Genomic DNA, 25,569 nt, shown 5'->3' with positions numbered 1-25,569 from the left:
AAAGGCAATTAGATGTGAGACGAGCCTCTGTGGGCCAGCTGCGTGTCACAGATGCCAATTAAGCTTGGACACTGTGGCAGAGGAACGGGGCAGTTGTTCTCACCCAGGAAACCACAGAAAGTTTGCTTCACCCTGCAGCAGATCATTCACATAAATAGAGTCGCTGCAGCAGTTCTTCACACATCTCCTGCGTCAAAGGCAAACACAGTTACCCGTACACACAGTGCCGTACAGTACTGTTACTTTCAGCTCTTGTACTCGACCCCCTGTTCTGCACTAACTCAAGCTCGCACTTAAGCTTACAGCCAAGTGTTATAAATAAGGTGTGGAGCCTATCCATGGTATCAGCCAGCCGGAAAGGCCATCGCAGGACAGCTTTATGCTGAACATCTCAAAAGTACTATTATCGCCCCTTCAAAGTGCAATGCCCTATTTCACATGCTGATGATTGCATGAGCATGGACGTGTGCACGTGTGACTAGGAGAGTCAGAGAGTGCACACACACACACTGCCCATCTTTAGAAATAGTCGTAACAAAATTGGCTGCAGAGACCCACAACACAAAGTTCATGCATATGCATGACTTCACAAAACAACTTTGCAACTTCTGCTGTACATTGTCTCAGAAATTCTTCTAAAGTGTGGAAAACGACACAGTCCTTTAAGCTGTGCTCCGGTAGCATGTTTCAAAGCTTGCATCTAATTTGCACTGCATAAGGTAACATCGATTTTACTGCCAAACAAGTCTTTGAACTCGCCACACTGAACCAAATCAAAGCATGAAATCCATCACACACACACCCCGATACTCCAACAACCTTAATTTACCACTGAAAAAGTGTTTCGTTTCTTTAACCCAACAAGATGGACGAATATTGCACTGGCTTCATGTTTTAAAACGCCAAATAACCTCCTACAACTTTAGCAAGACTGGGACTGACAGGTGCACTTTTTATGGCTTTAACATTACATTAAAAAGAAAAAGCCAAAAAGTACAGATAATCATTATTCATGTAAGGTAGGAAGAGATTTCCATCTATCTATCTTTCGTGTAGGAATTTGTCTTAATTCTTAAAATGAATAGTAAAGGATACATATATCTGCAAAGGTATTAAATCCACAATCAGTGGCGGTCCTAGCCTGTTTGGCGCCCCAGGCGAACAATCCCTCTGCCCCCCCCCCCCCCCCCCCCCCCCCACACACACACACACACACACACACAAAACATATTAAGGATTATACATTAACATAAACAGTAGCGGTTTTAGATACGGGTGACATGGGCGGTTGCCCGGGGCGGCATCGTGGTGGGGGGCGGCATCACGGGCATCGGCAAAAAAAAAAGTAAAAAAATGCTCGTACTCATGCTGCCCCGACGTCATGCCAGTGCATACTGGGAATGGCATAGGCACCGATCAGTTTTTTATCGCCCATTTGCTGGGAGTAAGTGCGCCCTCCGTTTGCGAGGTGCGCCTGCTGCTTGCGGCACTAGGTGGAGAAAGCGGGGCTGCGGGCGATTCTCTGGCTGGCTGGAGCAGCATCTTATAACCAACTCGCCAAATAAAACAAAATAAAAACAAACCAACAAACAGAAAAACATCAGACATCATGATACAGACTTATAATTTGCACCGATGTTTTTTCGAAATTCTTTACACGAAAAGAGAGCGCGAGAGCGCGAGAGCGCGAGAGCGCGAGAGCCCTCGGTGCGCCTGCTCGCTGCTGAAGTCAAAGTAAACTTTATTGTCATCTCCGCTACATACAGTCCAGTATATAGAGAGACGAGACGACGAGGCTCCAGTTACAGCAGTGCAAGTCAACAAACAATAAAAATAAGGAGAGTAAGAAAATAAATATACACTTTAGGACTAGAGGTAAAGGGAGCAATAACAATTTAAAATTTACAGTTTGATGATTTAAAGTCTCACACACAACCCGTCGAAAGGGGGCCGGCTGCTTCCAAATAGAGCACATTTCATTTATAATGTTGTAAATCCAAGCCCATTATGTATTCATGATTTGAATCCTGGGTTGTGTGAAATCTCAGAAATGCACCTTAGACAAAGTGAATCTGTGAACTAAAGTGTAGGTGTGTTAGATCATGTTGTGGTGATCCTCGGGTTGAGGGAGGGGTGTTCATACTGGAGTGCAAAATTAAAACCAATGGAAGATGGACAAGAAAAGTTCAAAGCCGTCAGGTGCTCAGTTTAGAAAAAAGAGAAAAGAAGAGCAGGAGAAACGAGCAAAAGATGCAGGTAAGCAGATGTGTCATTGGAAAATGGCAGGTCATCCTGAAACAATCAGAATCAGAATACTTTATTAATCCCTAAGGAAATAATGTGGGTTACAGTTGCTCCAAGAAGAAATGGTAAAAATAGCAACAGTAACAGACTAAACTCCAAACAATACCTTATGTTACAGATTTTAATATTAATTAGTCATTGTCAATTGTTGATTTGTCCTGTTCTCATTGTATGACGAATTATGATGGCTGTTTGGTAGCCGTTTGCATACAATGCATACTCTCTCTCTCCTCATGTGTGTGTGTACAACAGCTTTATGTTAATGTCCTTAATATGTTTTGTCTGTATGTGTGTCTGGGGAGGGTGGGGGGGCAGAGGGAGTGTTCGCCCAGGGCGCCAAACAGGCTAGGACCGCCACTGAACATAAAACTGTTGTCGGAACCATACTGAATTTTGCCAGAGAAACACACACACACACACATATGAAGAGAGAGAGAGAGTATGCATTGTATGCAAACAGCTACCAAACAGCCATCATAATTCGTCATACAATGAGAACAGGACAAATCAACAATTGACAATGACTAATTAATATTAAAATCTGTAACATAATGTATTGTTTGGAGTTTAGTCTGCTACTGTTGCTATTTTTACCATTTCTTCTTGGAGCAACTGTAACACACATTATTTCCTTAGGGATAAATAAAGTATTCTGATTCTGACTCTGATTGTTTCAGGATGACCTGCCATTATCCAATGACACATCTGCTTACCTGCATCTTTTGCTCGTTTCTCTTCTTTTCTATTTTTTCTAAACTGAGCACCTGATGGCTTTGAACTTTTCTTGTCCATCTTACATTGGTTTTAATTTTGCACTCCAGTATGAACACAAATCCCCCAACTCGAGGATCACCACAACATAACCTAACAGACCTACACCTTGGTTCACAGATTCATTTTGTCTAAGGTTTATTTCTGGGATTTCACACAACCCAGGATTCAAATCATGAATACATAATGGGCTTAGATTTACAACATTATGAATGAAATGTGCTCTATTTGGAAGCAGCAGGGCCCCCCTCGGTTGTGTGTGAGACTTTAAATCATCAAACTATAAATTATAAATTTTAAATTGTTATTGATCCCTTTACCCCGAGTCCTAAAGTGTATATTTATTTTCTTACTCTTCTTATATTTATTGTTTGTTTACTTGCACTGCTGTAACTGGAGCCTCGTCGTCTCGTCTCTCTATATACTAAACTGTATGTAGTGGAGATGACAATAAAGTTTACTTTGACTTCAGCAGCGAGCAGGTGCACCGAGGGCTCTCCCTCACTTTTCGCATATAGAATTTCGAAAAAACATTGGCGCAAATTATAAGTCTGTATCATGATGTCTGGTGTTTTCGTGTTTGTTGTTTTGTTTTTATTTATTTTTTTATTTTTTTATTAGATGCTGCTCCAGCCAGCCAATGAATCCCCCGCCCTCTCCTCCCAGTGCCGCAAGCAGCAGGCGCACCTCGCAAACGGAGGGCGCCCTTACTCCCAGCAAATGGGCGATAGAAAACCGATCGGTGCCTATGACATTCCCAATATGCGCTGGCATAATGTCGGGGCAGCATGAGTACGAGCAATTTTTTTTATTTTTTATTTTTGCCGATGCCCGTGATGCCGCCCCGGGCAACCGCCCGTGTCGCCCGTATCAAAAACCGCTACTGTCCACAATGACTTTTACTTTTTTTCCTATCAAAATGATTATTAGGGTATTTGTTAGAAGCAGAACATTTGAATTTAATAACTTGTAGAACCTCTATTAGGAGCAACAACCTCCATCAGAAGTTAATGAGACTGGCACAACGACGAAGGGGATGTCTGGGTCAATCCTCTCTACAGAACAGTTTACAGATCCCTGGTATGTTGGGGATATCAGTTGGGTTAAAATCATCATTCATTAATATGACTTCATTGTCATCATTGTTATATTTCTGTTTTGTCAGGTAGCCTCTCTTAAGGTTCAGGTCTGCTGCCCTGACATTCTCCTCTGAAAATATATGAAATCTTTTTTGATTTCCTCTGAGGAGCCAAAGCAGCTCCAAACCACAATGCTTCCTCCCCCATGCCTTACATTTAGGATGAGGTGCTTGTCTGTCTGAGAAATTAAGACTTTTCTGCACAAAACCTTTCTTTAAGATTCTGTTAAAAGTAGATGTTGTAGACCTTTATTTATAGTTAGAAGAACCTCTATAACCCACCGTCTCAGTCTTATATCCTTAATAGAAAAACTGACTCTAAGTAGCTTTTGAGCGATTCATTTTCACATAGATTCATTGCATTTTGCAAATCCTGATAATTGTAAACTGCCTTTCTTATACTTTTATCTTGTCTCTTAAATAAAGTCTTAACTGAGATTTTAAACTAGTTAAAAATAAACACAATTAAATGATATGTTGAATATACTCAGGCCACTGAGTCAGATAAACAGGTCAAGGCTTTTCGTAGGCACAGGACTTTACATTTGCATTTGATGAGCTTGCTGAGAAACTTAGCTGGGGATTTTCTGCCTGACAGTACACTGGACCAATTACTGTGGCCATTCCCATGACGTGCTTGCATGCTGACAGCCAGCGAGCCAGGGAGGCAGGGAGGCAAGGAGGCAGGGAGAGAGAGCGAAAGTGCGAGAGACAGAAAGCGTGAGAGACTGAGAGAGGATGTGTGAGGGTGCTTTTGTGTACTCAGACTGTAGAAATATACAGGTCCCACCATGCCACGGGGCAGAAAGTCTAAAGCATCCTCTTAACTAAACAGGCAGCTCTGTGGGCTACTGCCAAAACTGTCAAAAGAGGGAAGTGCAGCATGCATGAAAAAGAGGGATAAGAGTCATAGAGGAAATCGATGTCAAAAAAAAAAAGGTAGAGTTGAAGGAGCAATGGAGACAAAGCAGTGGGCAAAAGTACAGAAGCCTGTCAGGGTGGAAGGTAGGAGGGCAATATCTGCACTGGACTGTGGGGATTGAAGAAGCAGAAAGAAAAAGTGCTTCTTGCTCTGCCACATGATGCTATAAATAGAAGTTGTTGACAGGCCATCTCTCCCGTCTGAAACTGCGAGTACCTGAATAACCTCAAAAGAGCAGCCGCTATGGAAATGAGTCTGCTGTGGATGAAAACGCAGGCACTGACGTCATGGCACAAAATTACTGACCTTTACTCAGTTTCTACTGAGCGTCGTCAGCATCGAGCATTTGTTGTTTTTTTGTGTTTTTGTTTCATTCCTTCTTTGCAGTTTAAAACATCTCATCAAAAAAGTAAAAAGTGTTCTGGGCTGTTTACGTTCCTCTAGAGCTGCACAAACTCTTAGCGTCACAGTGCTGACTATGGGTCTCAAACTGCAAATTACAGCAGTGTGGGAAAACCTGCCATGACTTAATGGGGAAAATGAAGAAACTCAACACTTTTATATAAATGAAAACTCTCTTTTCAAGTGCATCATTATTTTAAAATGTGTTTTGACAGTGTGAGCCAGCAAGGTCGGCTTTAACGAATTTTACTGCTTCTATTTTCCAGTAAAAAACTTAATAAATTGGACCTTGAGACAGGGTCAACTGAGGTTTTTGACATCCAACAAACCTTTATTGTCATGCTTTTTATGTAGTGTAGGTGTCATACTGACACTTTTAAAGAAAGAAACTAGCAGAAAATGCATCTTTCTCCAACACTTAAGTCAGCACATGGTAACAACAACATCAAAGCTTAAAGATGATGGGCTACAGCAGCAAAGGACGACACCGGGTACCACTCCTGTCAGATAAGAGCAGGAAACTGAAGCTAAAATTCACACAGACTGAAAAAAATGTTGCTTGGTTTGATGAGTCTCGATCATAGGGTCAGAATTTGGTGTAAACAACATGAAAACGTGGATCCCTCCTGCTTGTGTTAACAGCTCAGGCTACTGGTGGTGTAATGGTGTGAGGGATCATTTCTTGGCACACTTTCGGCCCCTCGGTACCAATCGCACTAAGCGTTGTTTAAATGCCAAAGCCTGCCTGAGTATCGTTGCTGGCCATGTGCATCCTTTTACAACCACAGTGCGCCCATCTTCTGATGGCTGTTTGCAGCAGAATAACACACCATGTCACAAAACTGACATCACTTCAAACTGGTTTCTAGAACATGACGGTGAGTTCACAGTACTCAAATGATCTCCACAGTCACTAGATCGCAATCCAACAGAGCATTTTTGGGATGTGGTGGAACACATCATGGATGTGCAGCCAACAAATCTGCAGCAACTGCCTGATGCTATCAGGTTAATATGCACCGACATCTCTGAGGACTGTCTCCTAGGGGTGGGGGAAAAAATCGATACTGTGTAGTATCGTGATATTTTGTTTGCTAATAATGTATTGATACAGGGACAGCAGAAATCGATATTTTGTTACAAAAAACGTTTTTGTGGACTGGAAGATGCTCTGACTTCAGAGCATGTTGATCAGCTCCTTTTTCTGAGCAAGAATCCTGACATTCCTTCACTGTCCAAATGTGTTTAACTTTTTTTTGGCAGCAATAAACATGTTTTATTTTAATTAAGTTTAAAACTTTTTTATTTAATGTAAACTTATATTTTGTTTTAATTTACTTTCAAATTCTTCAGTTGCTGAATGGGCTGCATAGTTTTCATAAACTGCATAGTTCAGAATAGCTATAATTGTACCAGATGGTTGCATTCAGTTAAGTTGGACTAGACTGTAATACAAACCGTTCAGTTTGTCAACATTAAAACTGACTGAAATGAGAGAAAGACTGAGTGTGAGACTTTGATATTAGATAAAATGAATATTGATAAAGTTTACCTTTATGTACAGAATCTGAATATCGTAAAATATTTTTAAAAAAATTGCAATAATATCGTATCGTGCGTTAAGTATTGTGATAATATCGTATCGTGGGATGTATGGTGATTCCCACCTCTACTGTCTCCAGCACCATATTTAATCTGTGCCTTTAATAATTAAGGCAGCAATGAAGACAAAAGACGGTAAAACCCAACTAAAAAACAGACTGAAAGGGAGATTCCCAAATTCATTACAATCAGTCACTATCTATTTTTTACCATTTGGGCATTTGGGTATTGGTTAACTATTCAGTTTCAAGTTTTTATATTTGTATATAAATTCAATTAGATTTTTTCCGTAGACTCACACACCATGGCAATTTGTTTGTCTGACATTCCTCAACTCAACAGCAGTGATCATCATGCTTGAGTTCACTTCACTGCCGTTACCTAGCTACTTTTTATCTTTAGCCATTTTTGCTTTGTTTTTTTCAAAAAGGCCTGGAAAATAAAGACAATCTACAGTACCCTACTGCTTCACAATGTGCTCTCCTGGCACAGAAACAGTGCCCTCTTTCTACCTGCTATATTCACTGGATGAGCGAGCAGCTAGGGCTCCAGAGAATGACAGAGAGTAGTGCCGCACAGTGTGAGAGACAAAAGCAAGAGACCTTCTGCTGTTTCTAACTTTCACTTTTATTACTACACATCTAACACAGGCCCTAACACACACACACGCACAAAACAATTAGTTGGACAACTAACTTACAAATGGCTCCAGGAAGAACTTTTTTTCTTTTTTAAAAATCACGTGCTACACCTTCAGCAGAACTACAAAAACAGTTACGGGTTTCCATGTCAAATAAAACAATAAAATGAAAAACAAAAGATGATTTGAAAAAGTTACAGAGAACAATCTGTAGATTAGAAATGTTCACAAGCACGAGGCAGAAATGATCATAACATACACTGACATGGTCTGACACCATACTGTGTTCGTGTGCCTTCGGGTTTGAGTTTGTATGAAAGACAGAGAGAGAGAAAGAGATACTTACTGCTGCCTGTTGCCTTTTAAGTTTGTCTCTGTATTCCTCCAACTCCTGCAGGTTCAACTCCGGCGGGAGTTTCTATAATCACACACACACAGAAATTCAAACATGCAACCTTAGTGTTTGCTTACAAAACCTCCTCTTTAGACTGCTGATAGCATCCAGTCTTTTTGCTTGTGCTTACTTGGATACCAGCGCATGCTGCTTCCCACCACATCTGGCTTTTAACACAGTACGAGTCCTCGCTCAGTGTGCCAGACAGAAAAATATATTCAAAGCAGAACTATGACACTATCAAATTTCAGGTGCTAAGGGCCAAAGCGGGGATTTCACTCATCTTGCAAGAGCTAATCCTCACTGTCGAGCATCTTAATTTTTAAAGCTATCTCACGAGGTATTTCAAAGAGCCTAAGCTGAAGGTAGGTGTAGCTTTTACTTCATTCAAAGAAAAGAAAAACAAACAAAAATAATCTACTAAAATATACTTCCCCAGATCATAACTCTGATTAGTGAAGGTAAACAGCAAACAAACTCTGCTACTGAAAGAAGATATTACAAATCCATGGCCCAAAGGATGATAGGTAATTACTTTCCCCTTGACTGAGAGTCTCATTTCAGATGGTGTAGAAATACCAAGATAAATCTAATGAGATTTCACACCCTTCTTCTGTTGAGCAGATGCAATCCATCAATCCACACGTCAATTGTATGCATGCGGCTCAGCAGAAATGTAAGAAACAGCAGCTCAGGTGAAAAAGCTTTATTTTTGCCAGCCAGACGGGGTTCAGAGCACAATAAACAATACTTCTTCACATTAGAAATGCAATACTTCTGTTATCAAACTTACTGAAACGTAGTGGATTTAATGAAATGATTTCATGAAAGGGGGCGTGGGAACTTGCAAGCGAGTCTCGCTTGTTATCGCTTAACCGGTGAGTGGAGCTCGTTCAGTCAATAGCACAAGAGCTGGAAATCATACAGAGTATCTGACCTCCAGTTCATGCTGCACCATGTCGAAGGAGTCATTGGAGAAGTAGACCTCCTCGATGCTGTCGATGATTTCCTGCTCCGCCTGGGGGTCGATGGGCTGCTCCCTCAGCTCCCGCAGCTCCTCCTGCAAGAGGGCGAGACAGGCGGGGAGAGAAAGCGACAAACAAAGAGAGACAGAGTTAGGAGATGTCCTTGATATAAAGTACTAGAAAGAAAAGGTACACACTATTACATTAAAACCCACAAAACAATAAACAAGATATAGTCACAGGAAGAAAAAAAAGGAAAAAGAGAACAAACAGGATACATCAGCAGGCTGCCGGGGGAAAGATCAGTAAAAGAGGGAGAGATAGGATTAGAGAAGCAAGAGTTCCAGAGGAGTTTAAGGACAAAGCTAAAGGGTGAAGGATTTGTCCTTAACCCTCCTGTCATCCTGGCACCTTTTTGTGCTCCTTTCTGGTTTTAAATTCAAGCCATTTCCACTGTGTTCAGTGGAATATAACCAAACTTGCCAAAGGATTTTTTTTTTAATTTTTTTTTTTAATTTCGGTGTGAATTTATTAAATCAGCCTAAAATGGCTGAGCAGCAAAATCCCCACACCCAACTTCCTTGTGCCGTTTTGTGTCCCATTGACAACCATTATAAACGCTATTTTTCATCCCAAAATTATTATTATATGATTTTTTTTTTTTTTTTTGCTTTGGATGTCAATGAGGACTCAGGGCCTTGAAATTGTAATTTTTATATTTGTCCACTGGGTGGCGCCATTTTCCCACTTTTGGGCAAGTGACGGCAATGGAGTAAATCCTGTATTTATTCCATAGACTTTCTGCTCAAATAAATGATAATTCTGTGTCACTAACAGTCTTAGACAATGGTGTGTAAGTTTAAAAAATGTAAAATAAAGGTCTTTATGCCTAAAAAAATTAAAAAAGAAAGAGAAAAATAAGTGTGTCTGTGTCTAACTTCAAAAGTCTTTCCTCTCTTTGAAGGCCACCCTGCGATATAAACAAAATAAACATAAAAGCAGGGGCCAAAACCAAATTAGACTTTATTTTGTCTGCGGGCTCAAATTGTTTATGCAGGTGCAATGCAGCAGAGGTTATAAGAATGAGCAGTAGAGCGGGAGTAGTCATTTTCAGGATGGCAAGATATTATAGCACAGATGAAGTGTTGGAAATGGTCCTGGACTCTGAGTGCCAGGATAGCTGCTCATCCTCCTCCGAGGATGATGGAGAGGAAACGGATAATTCTGTGGAACTAGAGCAGCTGGAGTCCAGTTCCCATGAAGAAATATCTGACGCTGAGAGCGAAGGGGAGATGGAGACGGAGGAAGCAGCTCCGGAATGGACTGCAAAAAATGGCAAAATCGTGTGGTCCCCCACACATACGGAGACCCTCCGCTATGTTCCTGCAGCTACAAATGTCACCCCAGGACCGACACACTACGCCGCCGCCCGAATCAGGGACCCGGCATCCAGCTTTGCACTCCTCTTCACAGACGAAATTGTGCAGCACACGGTGGCCATGACAAATCTGCACGGGAGACGCGCAGTCGCCGGCTGGCGAGACATGGACTGTGATGAATTGCGTGCTTATGTTGGGCTGCTCATCTTGGCCGGTGTTTACCGGTCAAGACACGAATCGTCTCTCAGCCTCTGGGATGATAAATGCGGACGGGATATTTTTCGAGCCACCATGTCCCACAAGCGTTTCCATCAAATCGGCGGGGCGCTTCGTTTTGATGATAAGCTTTCCCGACCCCGACGCCGTCAGGACAAGCTGGCTGCCTTCCGCAAGGTGTGGGATTTGTGGACGAATCGCCTGGAGCTGCTCTTCAACCCAGGGAGAGACATTTGTGTTGATGAACAGCTCGTCCCGTTCCGAGGAAGGTGCAAGTTCAAGCAATATATACCAACGAAGCCAGCAAGGTACGGTCTAAAAATATGGGCTGTATGCGACGTGGAAACCTCCTACGCCTGGAGACTCCAGGTATACACCGGCAAAACTGGCGATCGCGCGGAGGTGAACCAGGGGATGCGGGTTGCTCTGGAGCTAACAGAGGGGCTCCAGGGAAACGTGGTGACATGTGACAATTTTTTCACGTCCTTTGCCCTGGCAGAAGAGCTGCTGAGGAGGAAACTGGCCCTAGTCGGCACGATTAGGAGAAATAAGCCGGAGCTTCCACCTCGATTGCTCCAGACAAGAGGGAGAGCGGTCTTGTCGTCCGCCTTCGCCTTCACGCTCACCCACACTCTTGTCTCTTATATCCCCCGACGTGGCAAAAATGTGCTCTTGATGAGCACAAAACACCGCTCTCCGGATGTGAGCGAGGAAGGGAAGCGAAAGCCAGTAATCATACAAGATTACAATCGGTGCAAAGGTGGTGTCGACAACCTTGACAAGGTAGGTGTCATTACGCATCAGTTACGCACAGATTTATTCATTCTTGCTCATATATTCTTTTGTAAAATATACATAGGTTTGATTTTCTGTTTTTTGTGTGGGGTTTTTTTTTTTTTTTTTTTTTAGGTTGTCGGCACCTATTCCTGTAGGAGGATAACTAATCGCTGGCCAGTGGCACTCTTCCACAACCTGCTGGACGTGTCACTCTACAACTCCTACGTGCTGTGGACAGCTATCGACCCATCCTGGAAACAGCAGAAAAATTACAAACGGAGGCTGTATGCTGAAGAAGTGGGTGAAGCTTTAGTAAACCCACACATACTGAAGCGAACACGCCTTCCCCGCTCATCAGGTGCTGCAGACATCGTGACGAGAGTGCAGAGTGCTGCTGCAGACCCCGCCCTGATCCCCAATTCCAAGGGCAGGAGACAGTGCGACTTCTGCCATGAGAAAAAGAAACGTGTCGTCACCACCTGCTGCAAATGCGGGAAGTCCACATGTAAGGACCACCTTCTGGTCATTTGCAGCCTCTGCGTCAACTGAGGACTCTGACACCTCCACATACACACCACACCTCCACACACCTCCACATATGCTCTTCCCCTCTCCCTCGCTCTTTCTTACTTATATCTTTCTCGTTCCCAAAAACATAAATGTTCATGTTCATTGTTCAAAATAAAAGTTTTTTTCTGGTTCAAACTGATCTTGTATTTTCATTTACATATTTTTTTTCATTTTATTTTAGAACACAACAAGGAAAAAAGCATTTAGTGGGGAAAAAGTGAAAAACCATAATATACCATTATATTGAATTTCCTGTGCCCCTGCAAAAAAAATAATGCTGGATCAAAACAAATGTTGGTGCGAATCTTTGGACCATCCAAAGGCCTAATTATAATAAAAGTCAAATATTACTTCAAATGTTTTTTATGGAAAATATTTAGTTTTTTTGTTTTTTGGGGCTATAAAAATGGTGCGCTCATGTAATTAAACTGCGATTTAAAGGGTTAAAACCCCCGAAATATAATTAAAACTTTACATGAATATTTCAGGGAGAAGTAGTTGTAAAAGATTGGCTAATTTAAAGTGGAAGAAAATATGAATATATAATCTTTTTATAGCACTTTTTGGGGCGTGGCAGAAAACGGCCACTAGGGCGATGGACGTAAGTTTTTCTTTTAATTTGCCCCTGCATTAAAAATAATGCTGGATCAAAACAAATGTTGGTGCGAATCTTTGGACCATCCAAAGGCCTAATTATAATAAAAGTCAAATATTACTTCAAATGTTTTTTATGGAAAATATTTAGTTTTTTTGTTTTTTGGGGCTATAAAAATGGTGCGCTCATGTAATTAAACTGCGATTTAAAGGGTTAAAACCCCCGAAATATAATTAAAACTTTACATGAATATTTCAGGGAGAAGTAGTTTTAAAAGATTGGCTAATTTAAAGTGGAAGAAAATATGAATATATAATCTTTTTATAGCACTTTTTGGGGCGTGGCAGAAAACGGCCACTAGGGCGATGGACGTAAGTTTTTCTTTTAATTTGCCCCTGCATTAAAATAATGCTGGATCAAAACAAATGTTGGTGCGAATCTTTGGACCATCCAAAGGCCTAATTATAATAAAAGTCAAATATTACTTCAAATGTTTTTTATGGAAAATATTTAGTTTTTTTGTTTTTTGGGGCTATAAAAACAGTGCGCTCATGTAATTAAACTGCGATTTAAAGGGTTAAAACCCCCGAAATATAATTAAAACTTTATATGAATATTTCAGGGAGAAGTAGTTTTAAAAGATTGGCTAATTTAAAGTGGAAAAAAATATGAATATATAATATTTTTATAGCACTTTTTGGGGCGTGGCAGAAAACGGCCTCTAGGGTGATGGACGTAAGTTTTTCTTTTAATTTGCCCCTGTAAAAAAAATAATGCTGGATCAAAACAAATGTTGGTGCGAATCTTTGGACCATCCAAAGGCCTAATTATAATAAAAGTCAAATATTACTTCAAATGTTTTTTATGGAAAATATTTAGTTTTTTCGTTTTTTGGGGCTATAAAAACAGTGCGCTCATGTAATTAAACTGCGATTTAAAGGGTTAAAACCCCCGAAATATAATTAAAACTTTATATGAATATTTCAGGGAGAAGTAGTTTTAAAAGATTGGCTAATTTAAAGTGGAAAAAAAATATGAATATATAATATTTTTATAGCACTTTATGGGGCGTGGCAGAAAACGGCCTCTAGGGTGATGGACGTAAGTTTTTTAAAGGATGACAGGAGGGTTAAACTTAAATGAGGCAGAGAACAAGGGACAAGGAGAGGTAAAGGAAGGGCGTTGACAAGGGGCGGGGGGGATGAAAGGAGAAAAATGTTAATCATAGACTTTAGGAAAAGATTGCAGCTTGTTTCATTGGTTGGCTGTCATGGGAGGGAGGCAGCGATGAGAGGAAAGACAAAAAGACACAAATGACTAAAAGAAGAGAGCAGAGATTCCCTTCTGAGAATCTCAGAGAAACATCAGAGCCTTATTGATTAACATGCGGTGCATTCACTGAGGCTTATTGCTGCGTTGAGTCTTTTAGATGAAGGGTTTTAAAGCCCACTCCTGACTGCCTTAATGAGATGAGATGCAGGCAGATGTCAGTACCAAAGTGCTGGGATGAAAAGTTACCACAAATTTAAAAAAAGTTTACCGTTTCATTTGAGTATTCATTAATATCTGTACGTAATTTTAAGGCAATCTATCCAGCAGTTACATCAGAATATCAAATCACAAACATTTAAATTAAACCGAATCCGGGTTCCACTGAAGTCTATAATAAGAATAATAAGTGTAATACCCATTTTTTGGAGGATGACACCTTTTTATGTTTTAAGCAAAAAAATAAGCAGAAAATAATAATAAACGCTGAGCTTATTTAACACAAAAAAGCATGGGTTTAGAATAAAAACTGCAGTAATCATAGGAAACATCTGAACCGACTGCAAGCCTTTCAAGGAACTTTGATCAAAAAGGTCCAAGCAGCATTTAATCAGACTAAACAGGAAAAACATTATTTTTTTTTATCTTTATTAGCCTATTCTGGATCTGGCTTCATATTTCACTCCACAGAACAGAAGTGGGCACGCAAGTCAAATGATTCAAAAGCTATCAGCTATCAGAAATAAATCTGACAAGTACTAGTGTATCTAAAATATTTAAATTAATTTCTTCCATAATTTTAATTTAAAAAAAGTCATTTTCATCAATTCTACATTTACAGCACCTAAAGTTCTGATTATAGCTTATAGCTCATGAAAAACAGAACTCTAGTATTAAAATATTTCATTTAGACTTTAAATGACTATTCGACCAGTATAAATGCCACGCTTCTCTCAGTCTGGTTCCCCACACACAACCACACTCATGGTAAACACTGCTGACTGGACAATTGTCCAGATGACAATCACCGCTGAAGGTAACTGCTGAAAAGGCTGGCTGGTTGCAAGCATATTAATGGAAAGTTGACTCCTATCACCCTTCTCTGTGCGATAGGAAAAGGTGCACAAGCAACTTAGAAGTCAGCAGCCTTGAAGCAATTGTTATATAAAAAAACCAACCAAAAACCAACAACAACCATTGAATCAAGAAAGTAGGAGAGCTTTGAAACTTTGACTGTGGCTGGTGCATCAAACCACCACCAGGAAAAGGGCTACAACTGTCCCAAACATGACAGCAAATTGATTTTATTTGTAAATCAAGATCTAAGAGTCTGGATGAAGCATAAAGGCTGATTTCCTGTTCCTGCAGAAACTCCCACCAAATAATTTGCTCACCGTGTAATTTCTGTGCTCAATTGGTCAGCCATCTCACCTGACCTGAACCCTACACAGAATTTATGGGGCGCTGTCAAGACGAAGATGAGAAACACCCAGCCCAATAAATACAGACAAGCTGAAGGCCGCTATCAAAGCAACCTGGTCTTTAGTGACACCTCAGCCGTGCCGCAAGCTGATCACCGCCATGCTACACTGCACTCACACAGTAATTCATGGTAAAGGAGCCCAAACCAAATATGAGTGACAATGAGCATACTATATAGAAGTGGGACTCTATTTTGACTGACCATAAGAATTCAGAATTTTATGAGATAGAAGCTAAAATCATCAAATTAAGGTTTTGTTTTTTTAATATAATATTTCACTTTACATCTTAAAACACAGAATATATGAAAGTTTTTTTTAATATATTAAATTAAATTAAATAAAAATTGAATATACCTGTGATTTCCAATTAGCTTGCATGCAGGAACATAGTTCCAAAATGAGCAAGCAGATATCAGTGGAAATCATGACTTATATGGAAAGCAATAATATCACTAATTAGAAGCATAGAGACGTGCTCATCCTAAAATAACGCCACAGACAGTGAGCTACTTTCAAATGCAGACAAACAAGTGCCTCGGTCTTGTTACAAGCGTTATCAACAGAGTTTCCGTGACAGCTCAGAGAGTTTGTCAACCTCTATGGACGGTGTCCAAAACCTTGCTCGCTCTTCCGCACAAAATTGCAGGATGAGTGCTGCATGAAAAGAAGCCTGACGAACAGTGAGAGCGCATTCTTTTATCAGAACAGTCAGAGATAAATTTGGACTGTGAACGGTGAAGCTTGATTTTCAGTGAATGGATGATCTTTATTGTCATTACTACACATGATTTACAGAATTCCCTTTGGATTTGTCTTAACTTAAAAAACAATACATAAATAAAAATATGTAAGGACGTTTAGATAAAAATAAAGTTAGTGGTAAACTCAGCAACAGAGAAAAACAGCAGGTTTATACACAGTCTGGTCCGTTTAAAGTGTTGTTAGCCAATGAAAATGTCCTCAGTGCTATACTGTGTGTGTTTGCATGTGTGTCTAGTACTGAAGCCTATTTCCAGAAATTAGGAAGGTGGAAGCCATCGCTCCAGGGTAAAAACTGTCTGTTAGTTCTTGTTTTTATTGTTGTGAACCGTTTCGCTGGATGGCAGCGGTTCAAACAAAGAATGTCCGGGATGTTTGTTATCCTTGCTTATGATACCGTCTGCTTTGTTCGTCATCCTGGTGGCGTAGTATGAGTGCAGAGCTCTATAGAAACAAAGCGCTCAGACACCTTCGCCCCTCGATGCAGATCCTTCCTTTCTGCAGCAGTGTTGATGGTTCCTCTGTACTCCTGTGTAAGTTCATCAACGGTTTCTGTGAAAGTTTGGCCTGTTTCTGAGGAAGAAGAGCCCTTATTGTGCCCACTCATCTCAACTGGGAGGTGTTAGTGCACAGACAGGGTGACTCCCGGTTACTTCTATGCAATCTCCACTATTTCAACAATGTATGTGGAGTGGGAGATGTTGTTTGACCTTAGACCTCCTGAATTCAATGACCATTTCTGTTGTATTGGAGGTGTTAAAGACTAGATCATGTGTCCCTACACCACTCAGTCAGATCAACCCTTAGGCATTTTCATCCTCATTAGAAATTAAATGGAGGTGTCATCAGCAAACTTAATTATTGAACTTTGAGGTGTAGATGGGGATACAGTCATAGGTCAACAAGCTGGAATAAGAATAATGCTGTTGCCACCATTTATACCTGTGTCGTCTGCAATGTGTAAGACTTCTAGGGAGGTGCACGTCAGGCTAGGTGTTGTGTTTCAGAAGGGTTTGGGTTTGTAACGCACTTATAAGTGTAGATTTAACACAGAAATATAAGTCAGAGTTAGAGCTAACTGATCCTTGGGATACTTTAAATAGAACTGAGCAAGAACAATAACAAAAACCTCCAAAGAAAATTGGCTCAGAGGAATGGCAGAAAATCTTTGTAGGAACTATTTACTTTCCCTCCAAGCTGAGAAAGACTGTTAACTCAAATAAAGGTGGACATACAAAGCAGGCTGTTGGTGGTGGCTCTCAAACTTCTTCTGAAATTCTCTATTGGACAAGGCAGGCATTTCCACCATTTTTTAATTGATATGTAAATATTATTTATACTTTATGACCAATAATCAACTTCCTTTCCAGTAATGTGGACTGGACGGAGTCATAATTATATCACCTTGAAGTGCAATTAGCAAAGACAGCCCTTGTTCTGCAAATCTGCAAAACAAAATCTGAGCAACGTTTCCACCTGCTCCATTTACACCATCACCAGATGCAATCGGTGGAGCTCATCTGACCCTCGCCTCCTGGTGTGGAAACGTCAGACAGCGAGGCCCAGGGCTAGCAGGTTAGCAGTGAGTCATCTTCGCAAATTAAAAAGAGGGCATTGAGGATGAGGTTCCCTCAGATGGATGAATAAAAGTAAACTCTGTTTGTGGGGAACACTACAAAGCAGTCTCACAGATAAAAGGTCAACCTATTTTTATCGCCCAGAGTTCCTGCTTGAACGTAGTAAATCTAAACTGCTTATTTTCATTTTAGAAAAGAGCAAATACCATACTGCTCAGTGTAATGCAATTACTGTAAGGTGATACAATTTTGGTTCGTCTGACATTTAAGTGATATTGCACATCAGGACTCACATCTTCTGTAATGTGAGTACATTCTGAGAGGAAGCCCTTCATTTATGTACAAGAAGTCGAACTTCTTGTTTGTGTGGGATCGATACATTAAAGCATAATGGCACTAAAAATAGACCAGCAGCTCGGGGATAACGAGGATAGATATGGAATTATGCGACAAATGCAATATAAAATTTAATATGCACCCTTATATGCATACTTCATTAAACGTACACCTTCTCGAGATAGCAGACACTGATCAAGAAAATCTTGTTACACACCTGCCTAACCCCATATGTTCCCAGCTCCTATCAGCAAGAAGCATGAAGCTAGGCGATGAAGTGTGCCACCCAAATAACTAAATATGTTTCTCTGGGTGACAGCGTGTCTCGCTGAGTGACATTTATATGAGGCGATGCTGCTGTGCGTAATATTCATCATTTCACAGCAAAATATAGCTTCATCTAATTCAATTACACACACAGAGAAACCCTTCATACACTCACACTAGGCAACTGTGAAGATTCAAACCGAGCATTGAAATGTGTTTAATGCGTGTGTCCATGCAAGTGTGCAAATCTTAAGTGCGCCCATCTCCAGGCGAGTGTGCCGTGTTTAAATCAGGTGAAGGAGCGAGCCGGAGCCCCCCCACCCCACCCCTGGGGGAGAGAAGGGGGATGTGTGGGTGAGTGCGTGAGACTGAAAAGGAGGGCTAGAGTCAGGAGATCACGTTCCGCCATCAAAAAGGTGGGTGGGAAATCAGCTCAAATGAGACAAAGTGAAAAAGGGAGGAGGGATGAGGAGGATGACTCACTGTTAGGAGAAGTTCTGGCAGAAAGAAGACAAAAAAAGGCAGAGGAGTGGGCTAAACAGAAGACAATGAAGTGGCTCCCGTGAAGCCACTCGAAGGCAGTTCACCTTGTGTCAGTGTCTTTCTCCTTCCCCTCTCTTTGCCTCAGTCTCCCACCTGCAGTGACGCGCAAAACTTGAAACATCTTTAAGTGAATGACTCACTGAAGGTCTGCCGTGAGTTAAATAATTCCCTCCCTTCGCCTGCCGCCGTGCAGGCACAAAGCAAAACAAACGCCCCCGCGGCCCACACGAGAAACCCGAACCGTGAGCCGCTGTGAGGCTTTGATCAAATTTCACTTTGATGGATGAGAGACAAACAAACAGCCCTTCAACCCCCACCCCGGCCCCCAGCCCAGCCACTTCCACAAATTAATGAAATCTTCATCTTGTTGCGGAAATTAGAAATCTATTTGCATCCTAAGTGCGGGTCGTTTTACAAGCTTTATCCGAGAATCAAAGGGGGATATGTTCGACTGGAGCGCTGGTTGAATGTGGAAAATCATGCTTGTGGCAACAAAATAAAGAAAGAAATAACTGCTCAACAAACACAGCAGCGCTGATAAAAATAAAACAGATTGAATAAACAAAAGGAGGTTTGTGAAAATCCTGAGAGAGACATGGGATGGAAGACAGTAGAGACTGAGAGAAGGGCCAATTATCTCCACCATAGAATCATTCGTTACGTGAACGAATCAAAACGCCCTCGTTGTAATCAGTGCTGTATATGCACGCAAGACTAACTGTGCGCCTGTGTATTCGTCTGCCATTAAGAACAATGTTGTCTTTCGCAGCCACGATCGCACAATCCAGCACAATCCAGGCAACACTGACAGCTGAATTTCTGCATGGAAGTACGTGATTATTCTACCTTTCATTCAACACTCTCTTTCAGCTGAACGCACGAGAGGCGCTCTGTTTTCATGCCATGCAGTTTCTTTACTGTATGAGTGCATGATCTGGCTTTTGAGAAAAGAATTACAAAATATCTTATCTACATAACCCGACTGGGTCCTGAAGCCATAAAACGGAAACTATAAAAATAAGCTGTGTTCTCCCTCAAGACATCCTGCGTGAACTAATGAGAGATTATCAAACACGCCCTCCTCACAGATTTATCCCAAAGCCTTGTCTTCAGGAAATAAATACCAGCAAATAGAAGTAGTTATCCAATCAATAATCCCATAATTTTAGGAGATAACGTGTGCTCCTTTGTGTGCCTGGAAAGAGCTTTAAATCTGGCAAAGATGAGCGGTGGGTAAGTTGAGGGTGACCCCTGGTGGTTGGACATGGTTACTGTATGAATGAAATGCTGTTTACCTCGAACACGCCGGAGGCTTCTGGGGAAAGAAATTTCTGGTCTCTCAAAAGCAAACCTCATTCTACAACACTAAGTGTCTAATATTTGATACATGAGGATTTGAGACCTTAACATCACTGGTGCGGTTTATTTTTTCCCTGAAAAAAACTGCAGATTTTAGCAATAAATTACACAAAATCAGATGTTGCAAATATTAAACATATGATTTTCTTTTAATTTATCACAATGTTCATTAAACAACAAAGCTTTAAAAAAAAATGCAAATTTCTGGCCATTATAAAACAATTCAAGCTTTATAGGTTTAAATAACTGAATTTTGTCTTCAATGTATCACAAAATCACACCAAAACTACCTGCCTACATGTTTCACAGTATGACCAAACCTATAACACACTGAGAGTAATTAGGATTGTTTTCATTATCAGGTGCTTTAAGATTAGGAAATTATTCATAAATTGGTGAGAAAATGGTGAATTAGTTAAAAACCTTTACTAACATTCATTTCAACACGATGCAAACAAAGTAAACAGCTAAATCTGCACATCAAGCAAATCTTTGATTTTTCTTAATTGCAAAAAAAAAACAACATTCGAGGAGCATGATTAAGGCTGAGAGACTTTCAAACTTTTTTAATAACCAGCATTTATTCATTTCTCTGGAAAAAAAAAAAAAACAGGAAAATAAATAAATGCAACCAAACAAACAAACCAAATTTTTATTCTAGGCTTTGTTATCATTGCAATCACTTAATAGAGATAAAAAAAAAAAACCTGACAGCCCCTTCAGAGAAACCTCTTAACAGTGACTCACACAGAGACAACAGCTTTGAACAGAAAGGATTGGACAGGGGTGGAAGGTTGGCTTGTTTTTACTGACAAGCCACAAAGCAGCTTAGGAACACTGAGATTAAAAAAAAAAAAAAAGAATAAAAAACATCAAAGTTGTTAAAAAAAATAGCTTGAGGGCTTAGAGCCATTTAATTCTCGTGAGAGTGTGTGTGTTTGTGTGAATAAGGGAGCAGCCAAAAGTACCTTGTTCAGTATGCATCTGAAATTAAACAGCCCTCCTACTGCAGTTTTTTCCCATTTTATTCAGCAGACAAGCTCTGGTATCCATGGTATGCTAAAATCTGCTTCACACAGGAGTCCATGTGACTGCCTCTGCTTAATTCACTGCATCCAAAAACAACACTAATATAGCTTCCAGGCCAGAAAAATAAACCAAGTAACTAAGTAAACCTGCATTCTATCTGAAAGCCACCAGAGGGCGATAGCTGTGGTTGCAAAAAGATCCTGTAGAATTTTATAGGAAAACTGCTTTTTCACTTTACCTCTGTAAAAACTTTCCTAATGTAATTATGGGCTGAGTGCCTCATATTAGGTCACATGAATAAAAAATTAAGTCTATTCAACTGAATTTTATTTATATAGCACATTGTTGTGGCTCAAGAGTTGGGAGTTCGCCTTGTAATCGGAAGATTGCTGGTTCGAGCCCCGGCTTGGACAGTCTCGGTCGTTGTGTCCTTGGGCAAGACACTTCACCTGTTGCCTACTGGTGGTGGTCAGAGGGCCCGGTGGCACCAGTGTCCGGCAGCCTCGCCTCTGTCAGTATGCCCTAGGGTGGCTGTGGCTACAATGTAGCTTGCCATCACCAGTGAATGGTGAATGGGTGTGTGAATGGGTGGATGACTGGTTGTGTAAAGCACTTTGGGGTCCTTAGGGACTAGTAAAGCGCTATACAAATACAGGCCATTTACCATATTTACAACAGTCACCTCAAGGCACTTTATATTCTACAATAAGTAAAACCCTCAGACATCCATCCCCCTATGAGCAAAACCTTGGCGACAGTGGGAAGGAAAAAATCTCTTTTAACAGGAAGAAACCTCCAGCAGAACCAGGAGGGGAAAAAGACACTGTGGAGAGTAAATCTATCAACTATGTTTTTAAAAGGAGCATATTCCACTGGATGCTAGTGGATGAGCAAACAGGACTTCAAAAACCAGTGGGTGACATCACAGTAGCTACCTCCATCTTTTATCTTTTCTGTCTGGTTTTTTTTTATGGGGTCTGGAAAGATCTGTAATTGTAAAGTCACTCCTAAAAGGCTAGATCTAATAAAGCCTGAAAACACATTACCTTGCGAGGCAGCTGGACTCTCATGAGATCAGCAAGATCAAAACAAAACAATCCATCTTGCACAACTTCAAGTCACGTAAGCAACAACAGGTAGCTCTGATCATTCAGTAATTTAGGTGACACCATCTACAGTAAATGGTAAATGGCCTGTATTTATATAGCGCTTTACTAGTCCCTAAGGACCCCAAAGCGCTTTACACAACCAGTCATCCACCCATTCACGCACACATTCACACACTGGTGATGGCAAGCTACAATGTAGCCACAGCCACCCTGGGGCGCACTGACAGAGGCGAGGCTGCCGGACACTGGCGCCACCGGGCCCTCTGACCACCACCAGTAGGCAATGGGTGAAGTGTCTTGCCCAAGGACACAACGACCGAGACTGTCCAAGCTGGGGCTCGAACCGGCAACCTTCCAATTACAAGGCAAACTCCCAACTCTTGAGCCACGATCGCCCAGTACAGTAGAAATTAACTGTCCCAAGAAATACAGCGAGAATCCTCTGAACACACTACCTGCTTTTCAAACACCTTTCAAGGATCACTTCTTTCATCTGATCTAGCGTATCAGTGAAGAAAACAAAACCAACATGAGGACGTCTTGAACTAAAATATGCTAATAGGTTATGATTACTATTGTTTGCCCAATGAAACCAAAAGCATGTTACCGATCTCTGCTACAAAGGCTTTGGTGAAAATCCTCCTACATGGCAGATAAAATAACACAGACCTTGAGCAATAACAAAGTCATCACTCAAGATCTCTGTTATTCGAATGCTGTGACTCTACTGTTGAGTCATAGCTTTCAATTGTTACTCATCACACTGAGGTGGCATCATACTGGCATCCCGAACAGACTGTAACTTGTTAACTTTAGGCACATGTCTTGCTGTGACCCAGATTTACATGTTTGTAGAAGGTGTTAGGTACACAGCACCAGGAGAACAAAGGGATAGGATGTTCTTTGAGAATAGCTTTCCCTGAGGGTAAACTGATGCTATTGCCAAGAGTCTGACCTCCGTATGTGCACATAATCAGCCTAACACCTGCGTCCCTGCAAAAAAACCAAAAAGAAAGTGAAACCATTTCCACTACCCCTGTAAAATAACACTGATCCCCAAGCATCTCACATGAGGACCATCCATCTAAAGTTTAATAACCTCTATTAATCAATAAAAAAAAATCAAACTGATAAATAAAAAAACAAAACAAACAAACTTGCCTCTAAATACGCACTTTCATTTAAATACTACAAAAGAGAGATAAGCCACAGCCACAGACCGACTACTGCACATTTATCATGACCTTGCCTTCAAACCCTCAAACTGTGTCGAAACAGTAACTGAATAGCAGCATTTACTTAATCATCGCACACATCAGGCCTGCCCCCTGCAGTTAGCCAGATGTTGCTGTCAGCATGTGAAGGATGATAAACGATGTGACTCATGGATAAAGAAAATACTGAAACACAGCAATGGTTCCAATCAGTGGGTGTCAGTATCATGTTAATGGAGGAAGTTTAATTTTAACTGGGTTATGACGTGTTAAATAATCATGATCTCAGTATTTCTCAAAATGATCATATAATAGCACCTTGGTCTCACTCCTGCAGAGGACTATTTCTCCTGTAATGAAGGAGGACTACTTTTACATGAAGCCTGGTTTGTGTCGTGGCCCCATCTTATTTTCCTGTAAGCTGAGAGGTCCAGCACGTTAATCAAAGCAAAGTAAATGAAGCCAAAGTATAAAGCCAACAAACAATGATGCCCTGTGTGTATGTTCAATACACAACAGGCAGGTATTTGCAGTGCACACACAAGAGCAACCTAATAGGTGATGGACAGCAGCATACTGTCTGCTTACATTTCACACATCCTTATGAACACATCCACAGAAGCCATTACTTCGGTCTTATTATCTTTACTGCTTCATAACACATAAGGCAAATAAAGCAGATGTGATAGGTCTTGCACAGAATCCTCAGTCCAGCACTGACAAACGAGAATGTTACAAGCAAGGAAAAAACAAAACAAGTGTTTGATTACTGCATATCCAGTTTGACCATGTCACCTGACACCAAGGCCAGGAGACAGAGGTGCCAATTGAAGAAAAAAAAAACCCTGAAATCTTTATTGAAGACACAGTCTGCTTTCAATTAGATGCATCCTCATACGCTCATACTTATATATATATATATATATATTTATTTTTTTTTTTTTTTTTAAATTCAGTCGGCTTAATCTTTCCTAACCACCACTGGTGAACTGACAAAAATGCACTCTCTTTTTAGTCTCATCTATCACAGTACAGAATTAGCCTGAGCAGAAAATAATCACACGCTACATCAGCACAGCATACCATACAAAAAGAAAACGTAAACGCTAAGTGTTCAAAAACCAGAAAGGTTAAACGTCTTGTTCAGTCGACCTAGCTCATATCTCCCAGCGCTGTGAACAAACAGAGCAACAAAACTGTACTCAGAGTCATTTATTGAAGGTCATCACTACAGTGAAAAGCCTGCTAGGAAAGGATGCTAGGAATGAATGTAAGTAACTAAACGTGAAATAGAGCCGCTCTGCCTTTTGCTTCGTCGACACTTGACGAATTGAATTTGTGCAAAGGGGTTAGTGACAAACGCTTCCTGTGACCAAGCATGACTGAGTGCAATTTGAAACGCTGTCATGCCAGAAATGTTCAAATACTCTTATAACAGTTTTGCATCACAAATTGAGTAGGGTGAGGAGCACTGACATAAAGTCTGTTTAACTGATATAAACAGGAGCCTTCAGTAGTGCATAACTGTAATATAACAACTGCTGTTTAGATAAAGCACAAAAAAATGAAATCCAGTGTATAGCTAATGAATCATCAACACATTCATTAACAAATTAAATCTCTAGTAATACTGACAGCCTTGTGGTGCCATTACTACTAATATGAGTGCTGACTCTGGGTAATGACAAAGACATCACTCAGGGTCTGTGTTACAACTTGCAGCTGTGTCCAACAACAGTGCTAAAACAATCCCTCCCTGATGACGTTCACTGTGACTCGAAAACAATAAAATATGGCAGCTTTTTAAAAGTTGTCAGCAAAACTATTAAGATAAGCATCTACTCACAAAGTGGTAGATGGAGAAACTTTGATTTTATGATGAACACTGTCCATGCATCAAACAGCACATCAAACCAGACAGCTGCAGTCTAAGTCTCAACTTGAAGTT

At 40.7% G+C, this 25,569-nt stretch overlaps 1 protein-coding gene and 1 long non-coding RNA gene across 3 annotated transcripts in view; both read right to left on the bottom strand.

The window, feature by feature from the left end:
- The window catches only part of vps50 (VPS50 EARP/GARPII complex subunit), a 129,047-nt gene that overhangs the window by 102,738 nt on the left and 740 nt on the right, over nt 1–25,569 (bottom strand). For both annotated transcript variants that reach the window (XM_085147837.1, XM_085147838.1), the window contains exons 3-4: nt 9,111–9,233; nt 8,126–8,197 (exon numbers count right to left, since the gene is read on the bottom strand). In XM_085147837.1, the coding sequence (XP_085003963.1) occupies nt 8,126–8,197; nt 9,111–9,233 (195 nt within the window). The remainder of the gene's footprint in view (nt 1–8,125; nt 8,198–9,110; nt 9,234–25,569) is intronic.
- Nucleotides 9,240–25,566, bottom strand: LOC146493435 (uncharacterized). Its single transcript, XR_014871827.1, has 3 exons — nt 17,130–25,566; nt 13,811–17,005; nt 9,240–9,531 (listed from the first exon to the last, which is right to left on the bottom strand). It is a non-coding gene; the product is annotated as an uncharacterized LOC146493435 (long non-coding RNA).

Source organism: Neolamprologus multifasciatus, chromosome 22, assembly GCF_963576455.1.
Source record: "Neolamprologus multifasciatus chromosome 22, fNeoMul1.2, whole genome shotgun sequence".
Lineage (NCBI taxonomy): Eukaryota > Metazoa > Chordata > Actinopteri > Cichliformes > Cichlidae > Neolamprologus > Neolamprologus multifasciatus.
The sequence above is the reverse complement of the archived record's forward strand: the minus strand, read 5'-3'. Positions and strand labels throughout refer to the sequence as shown.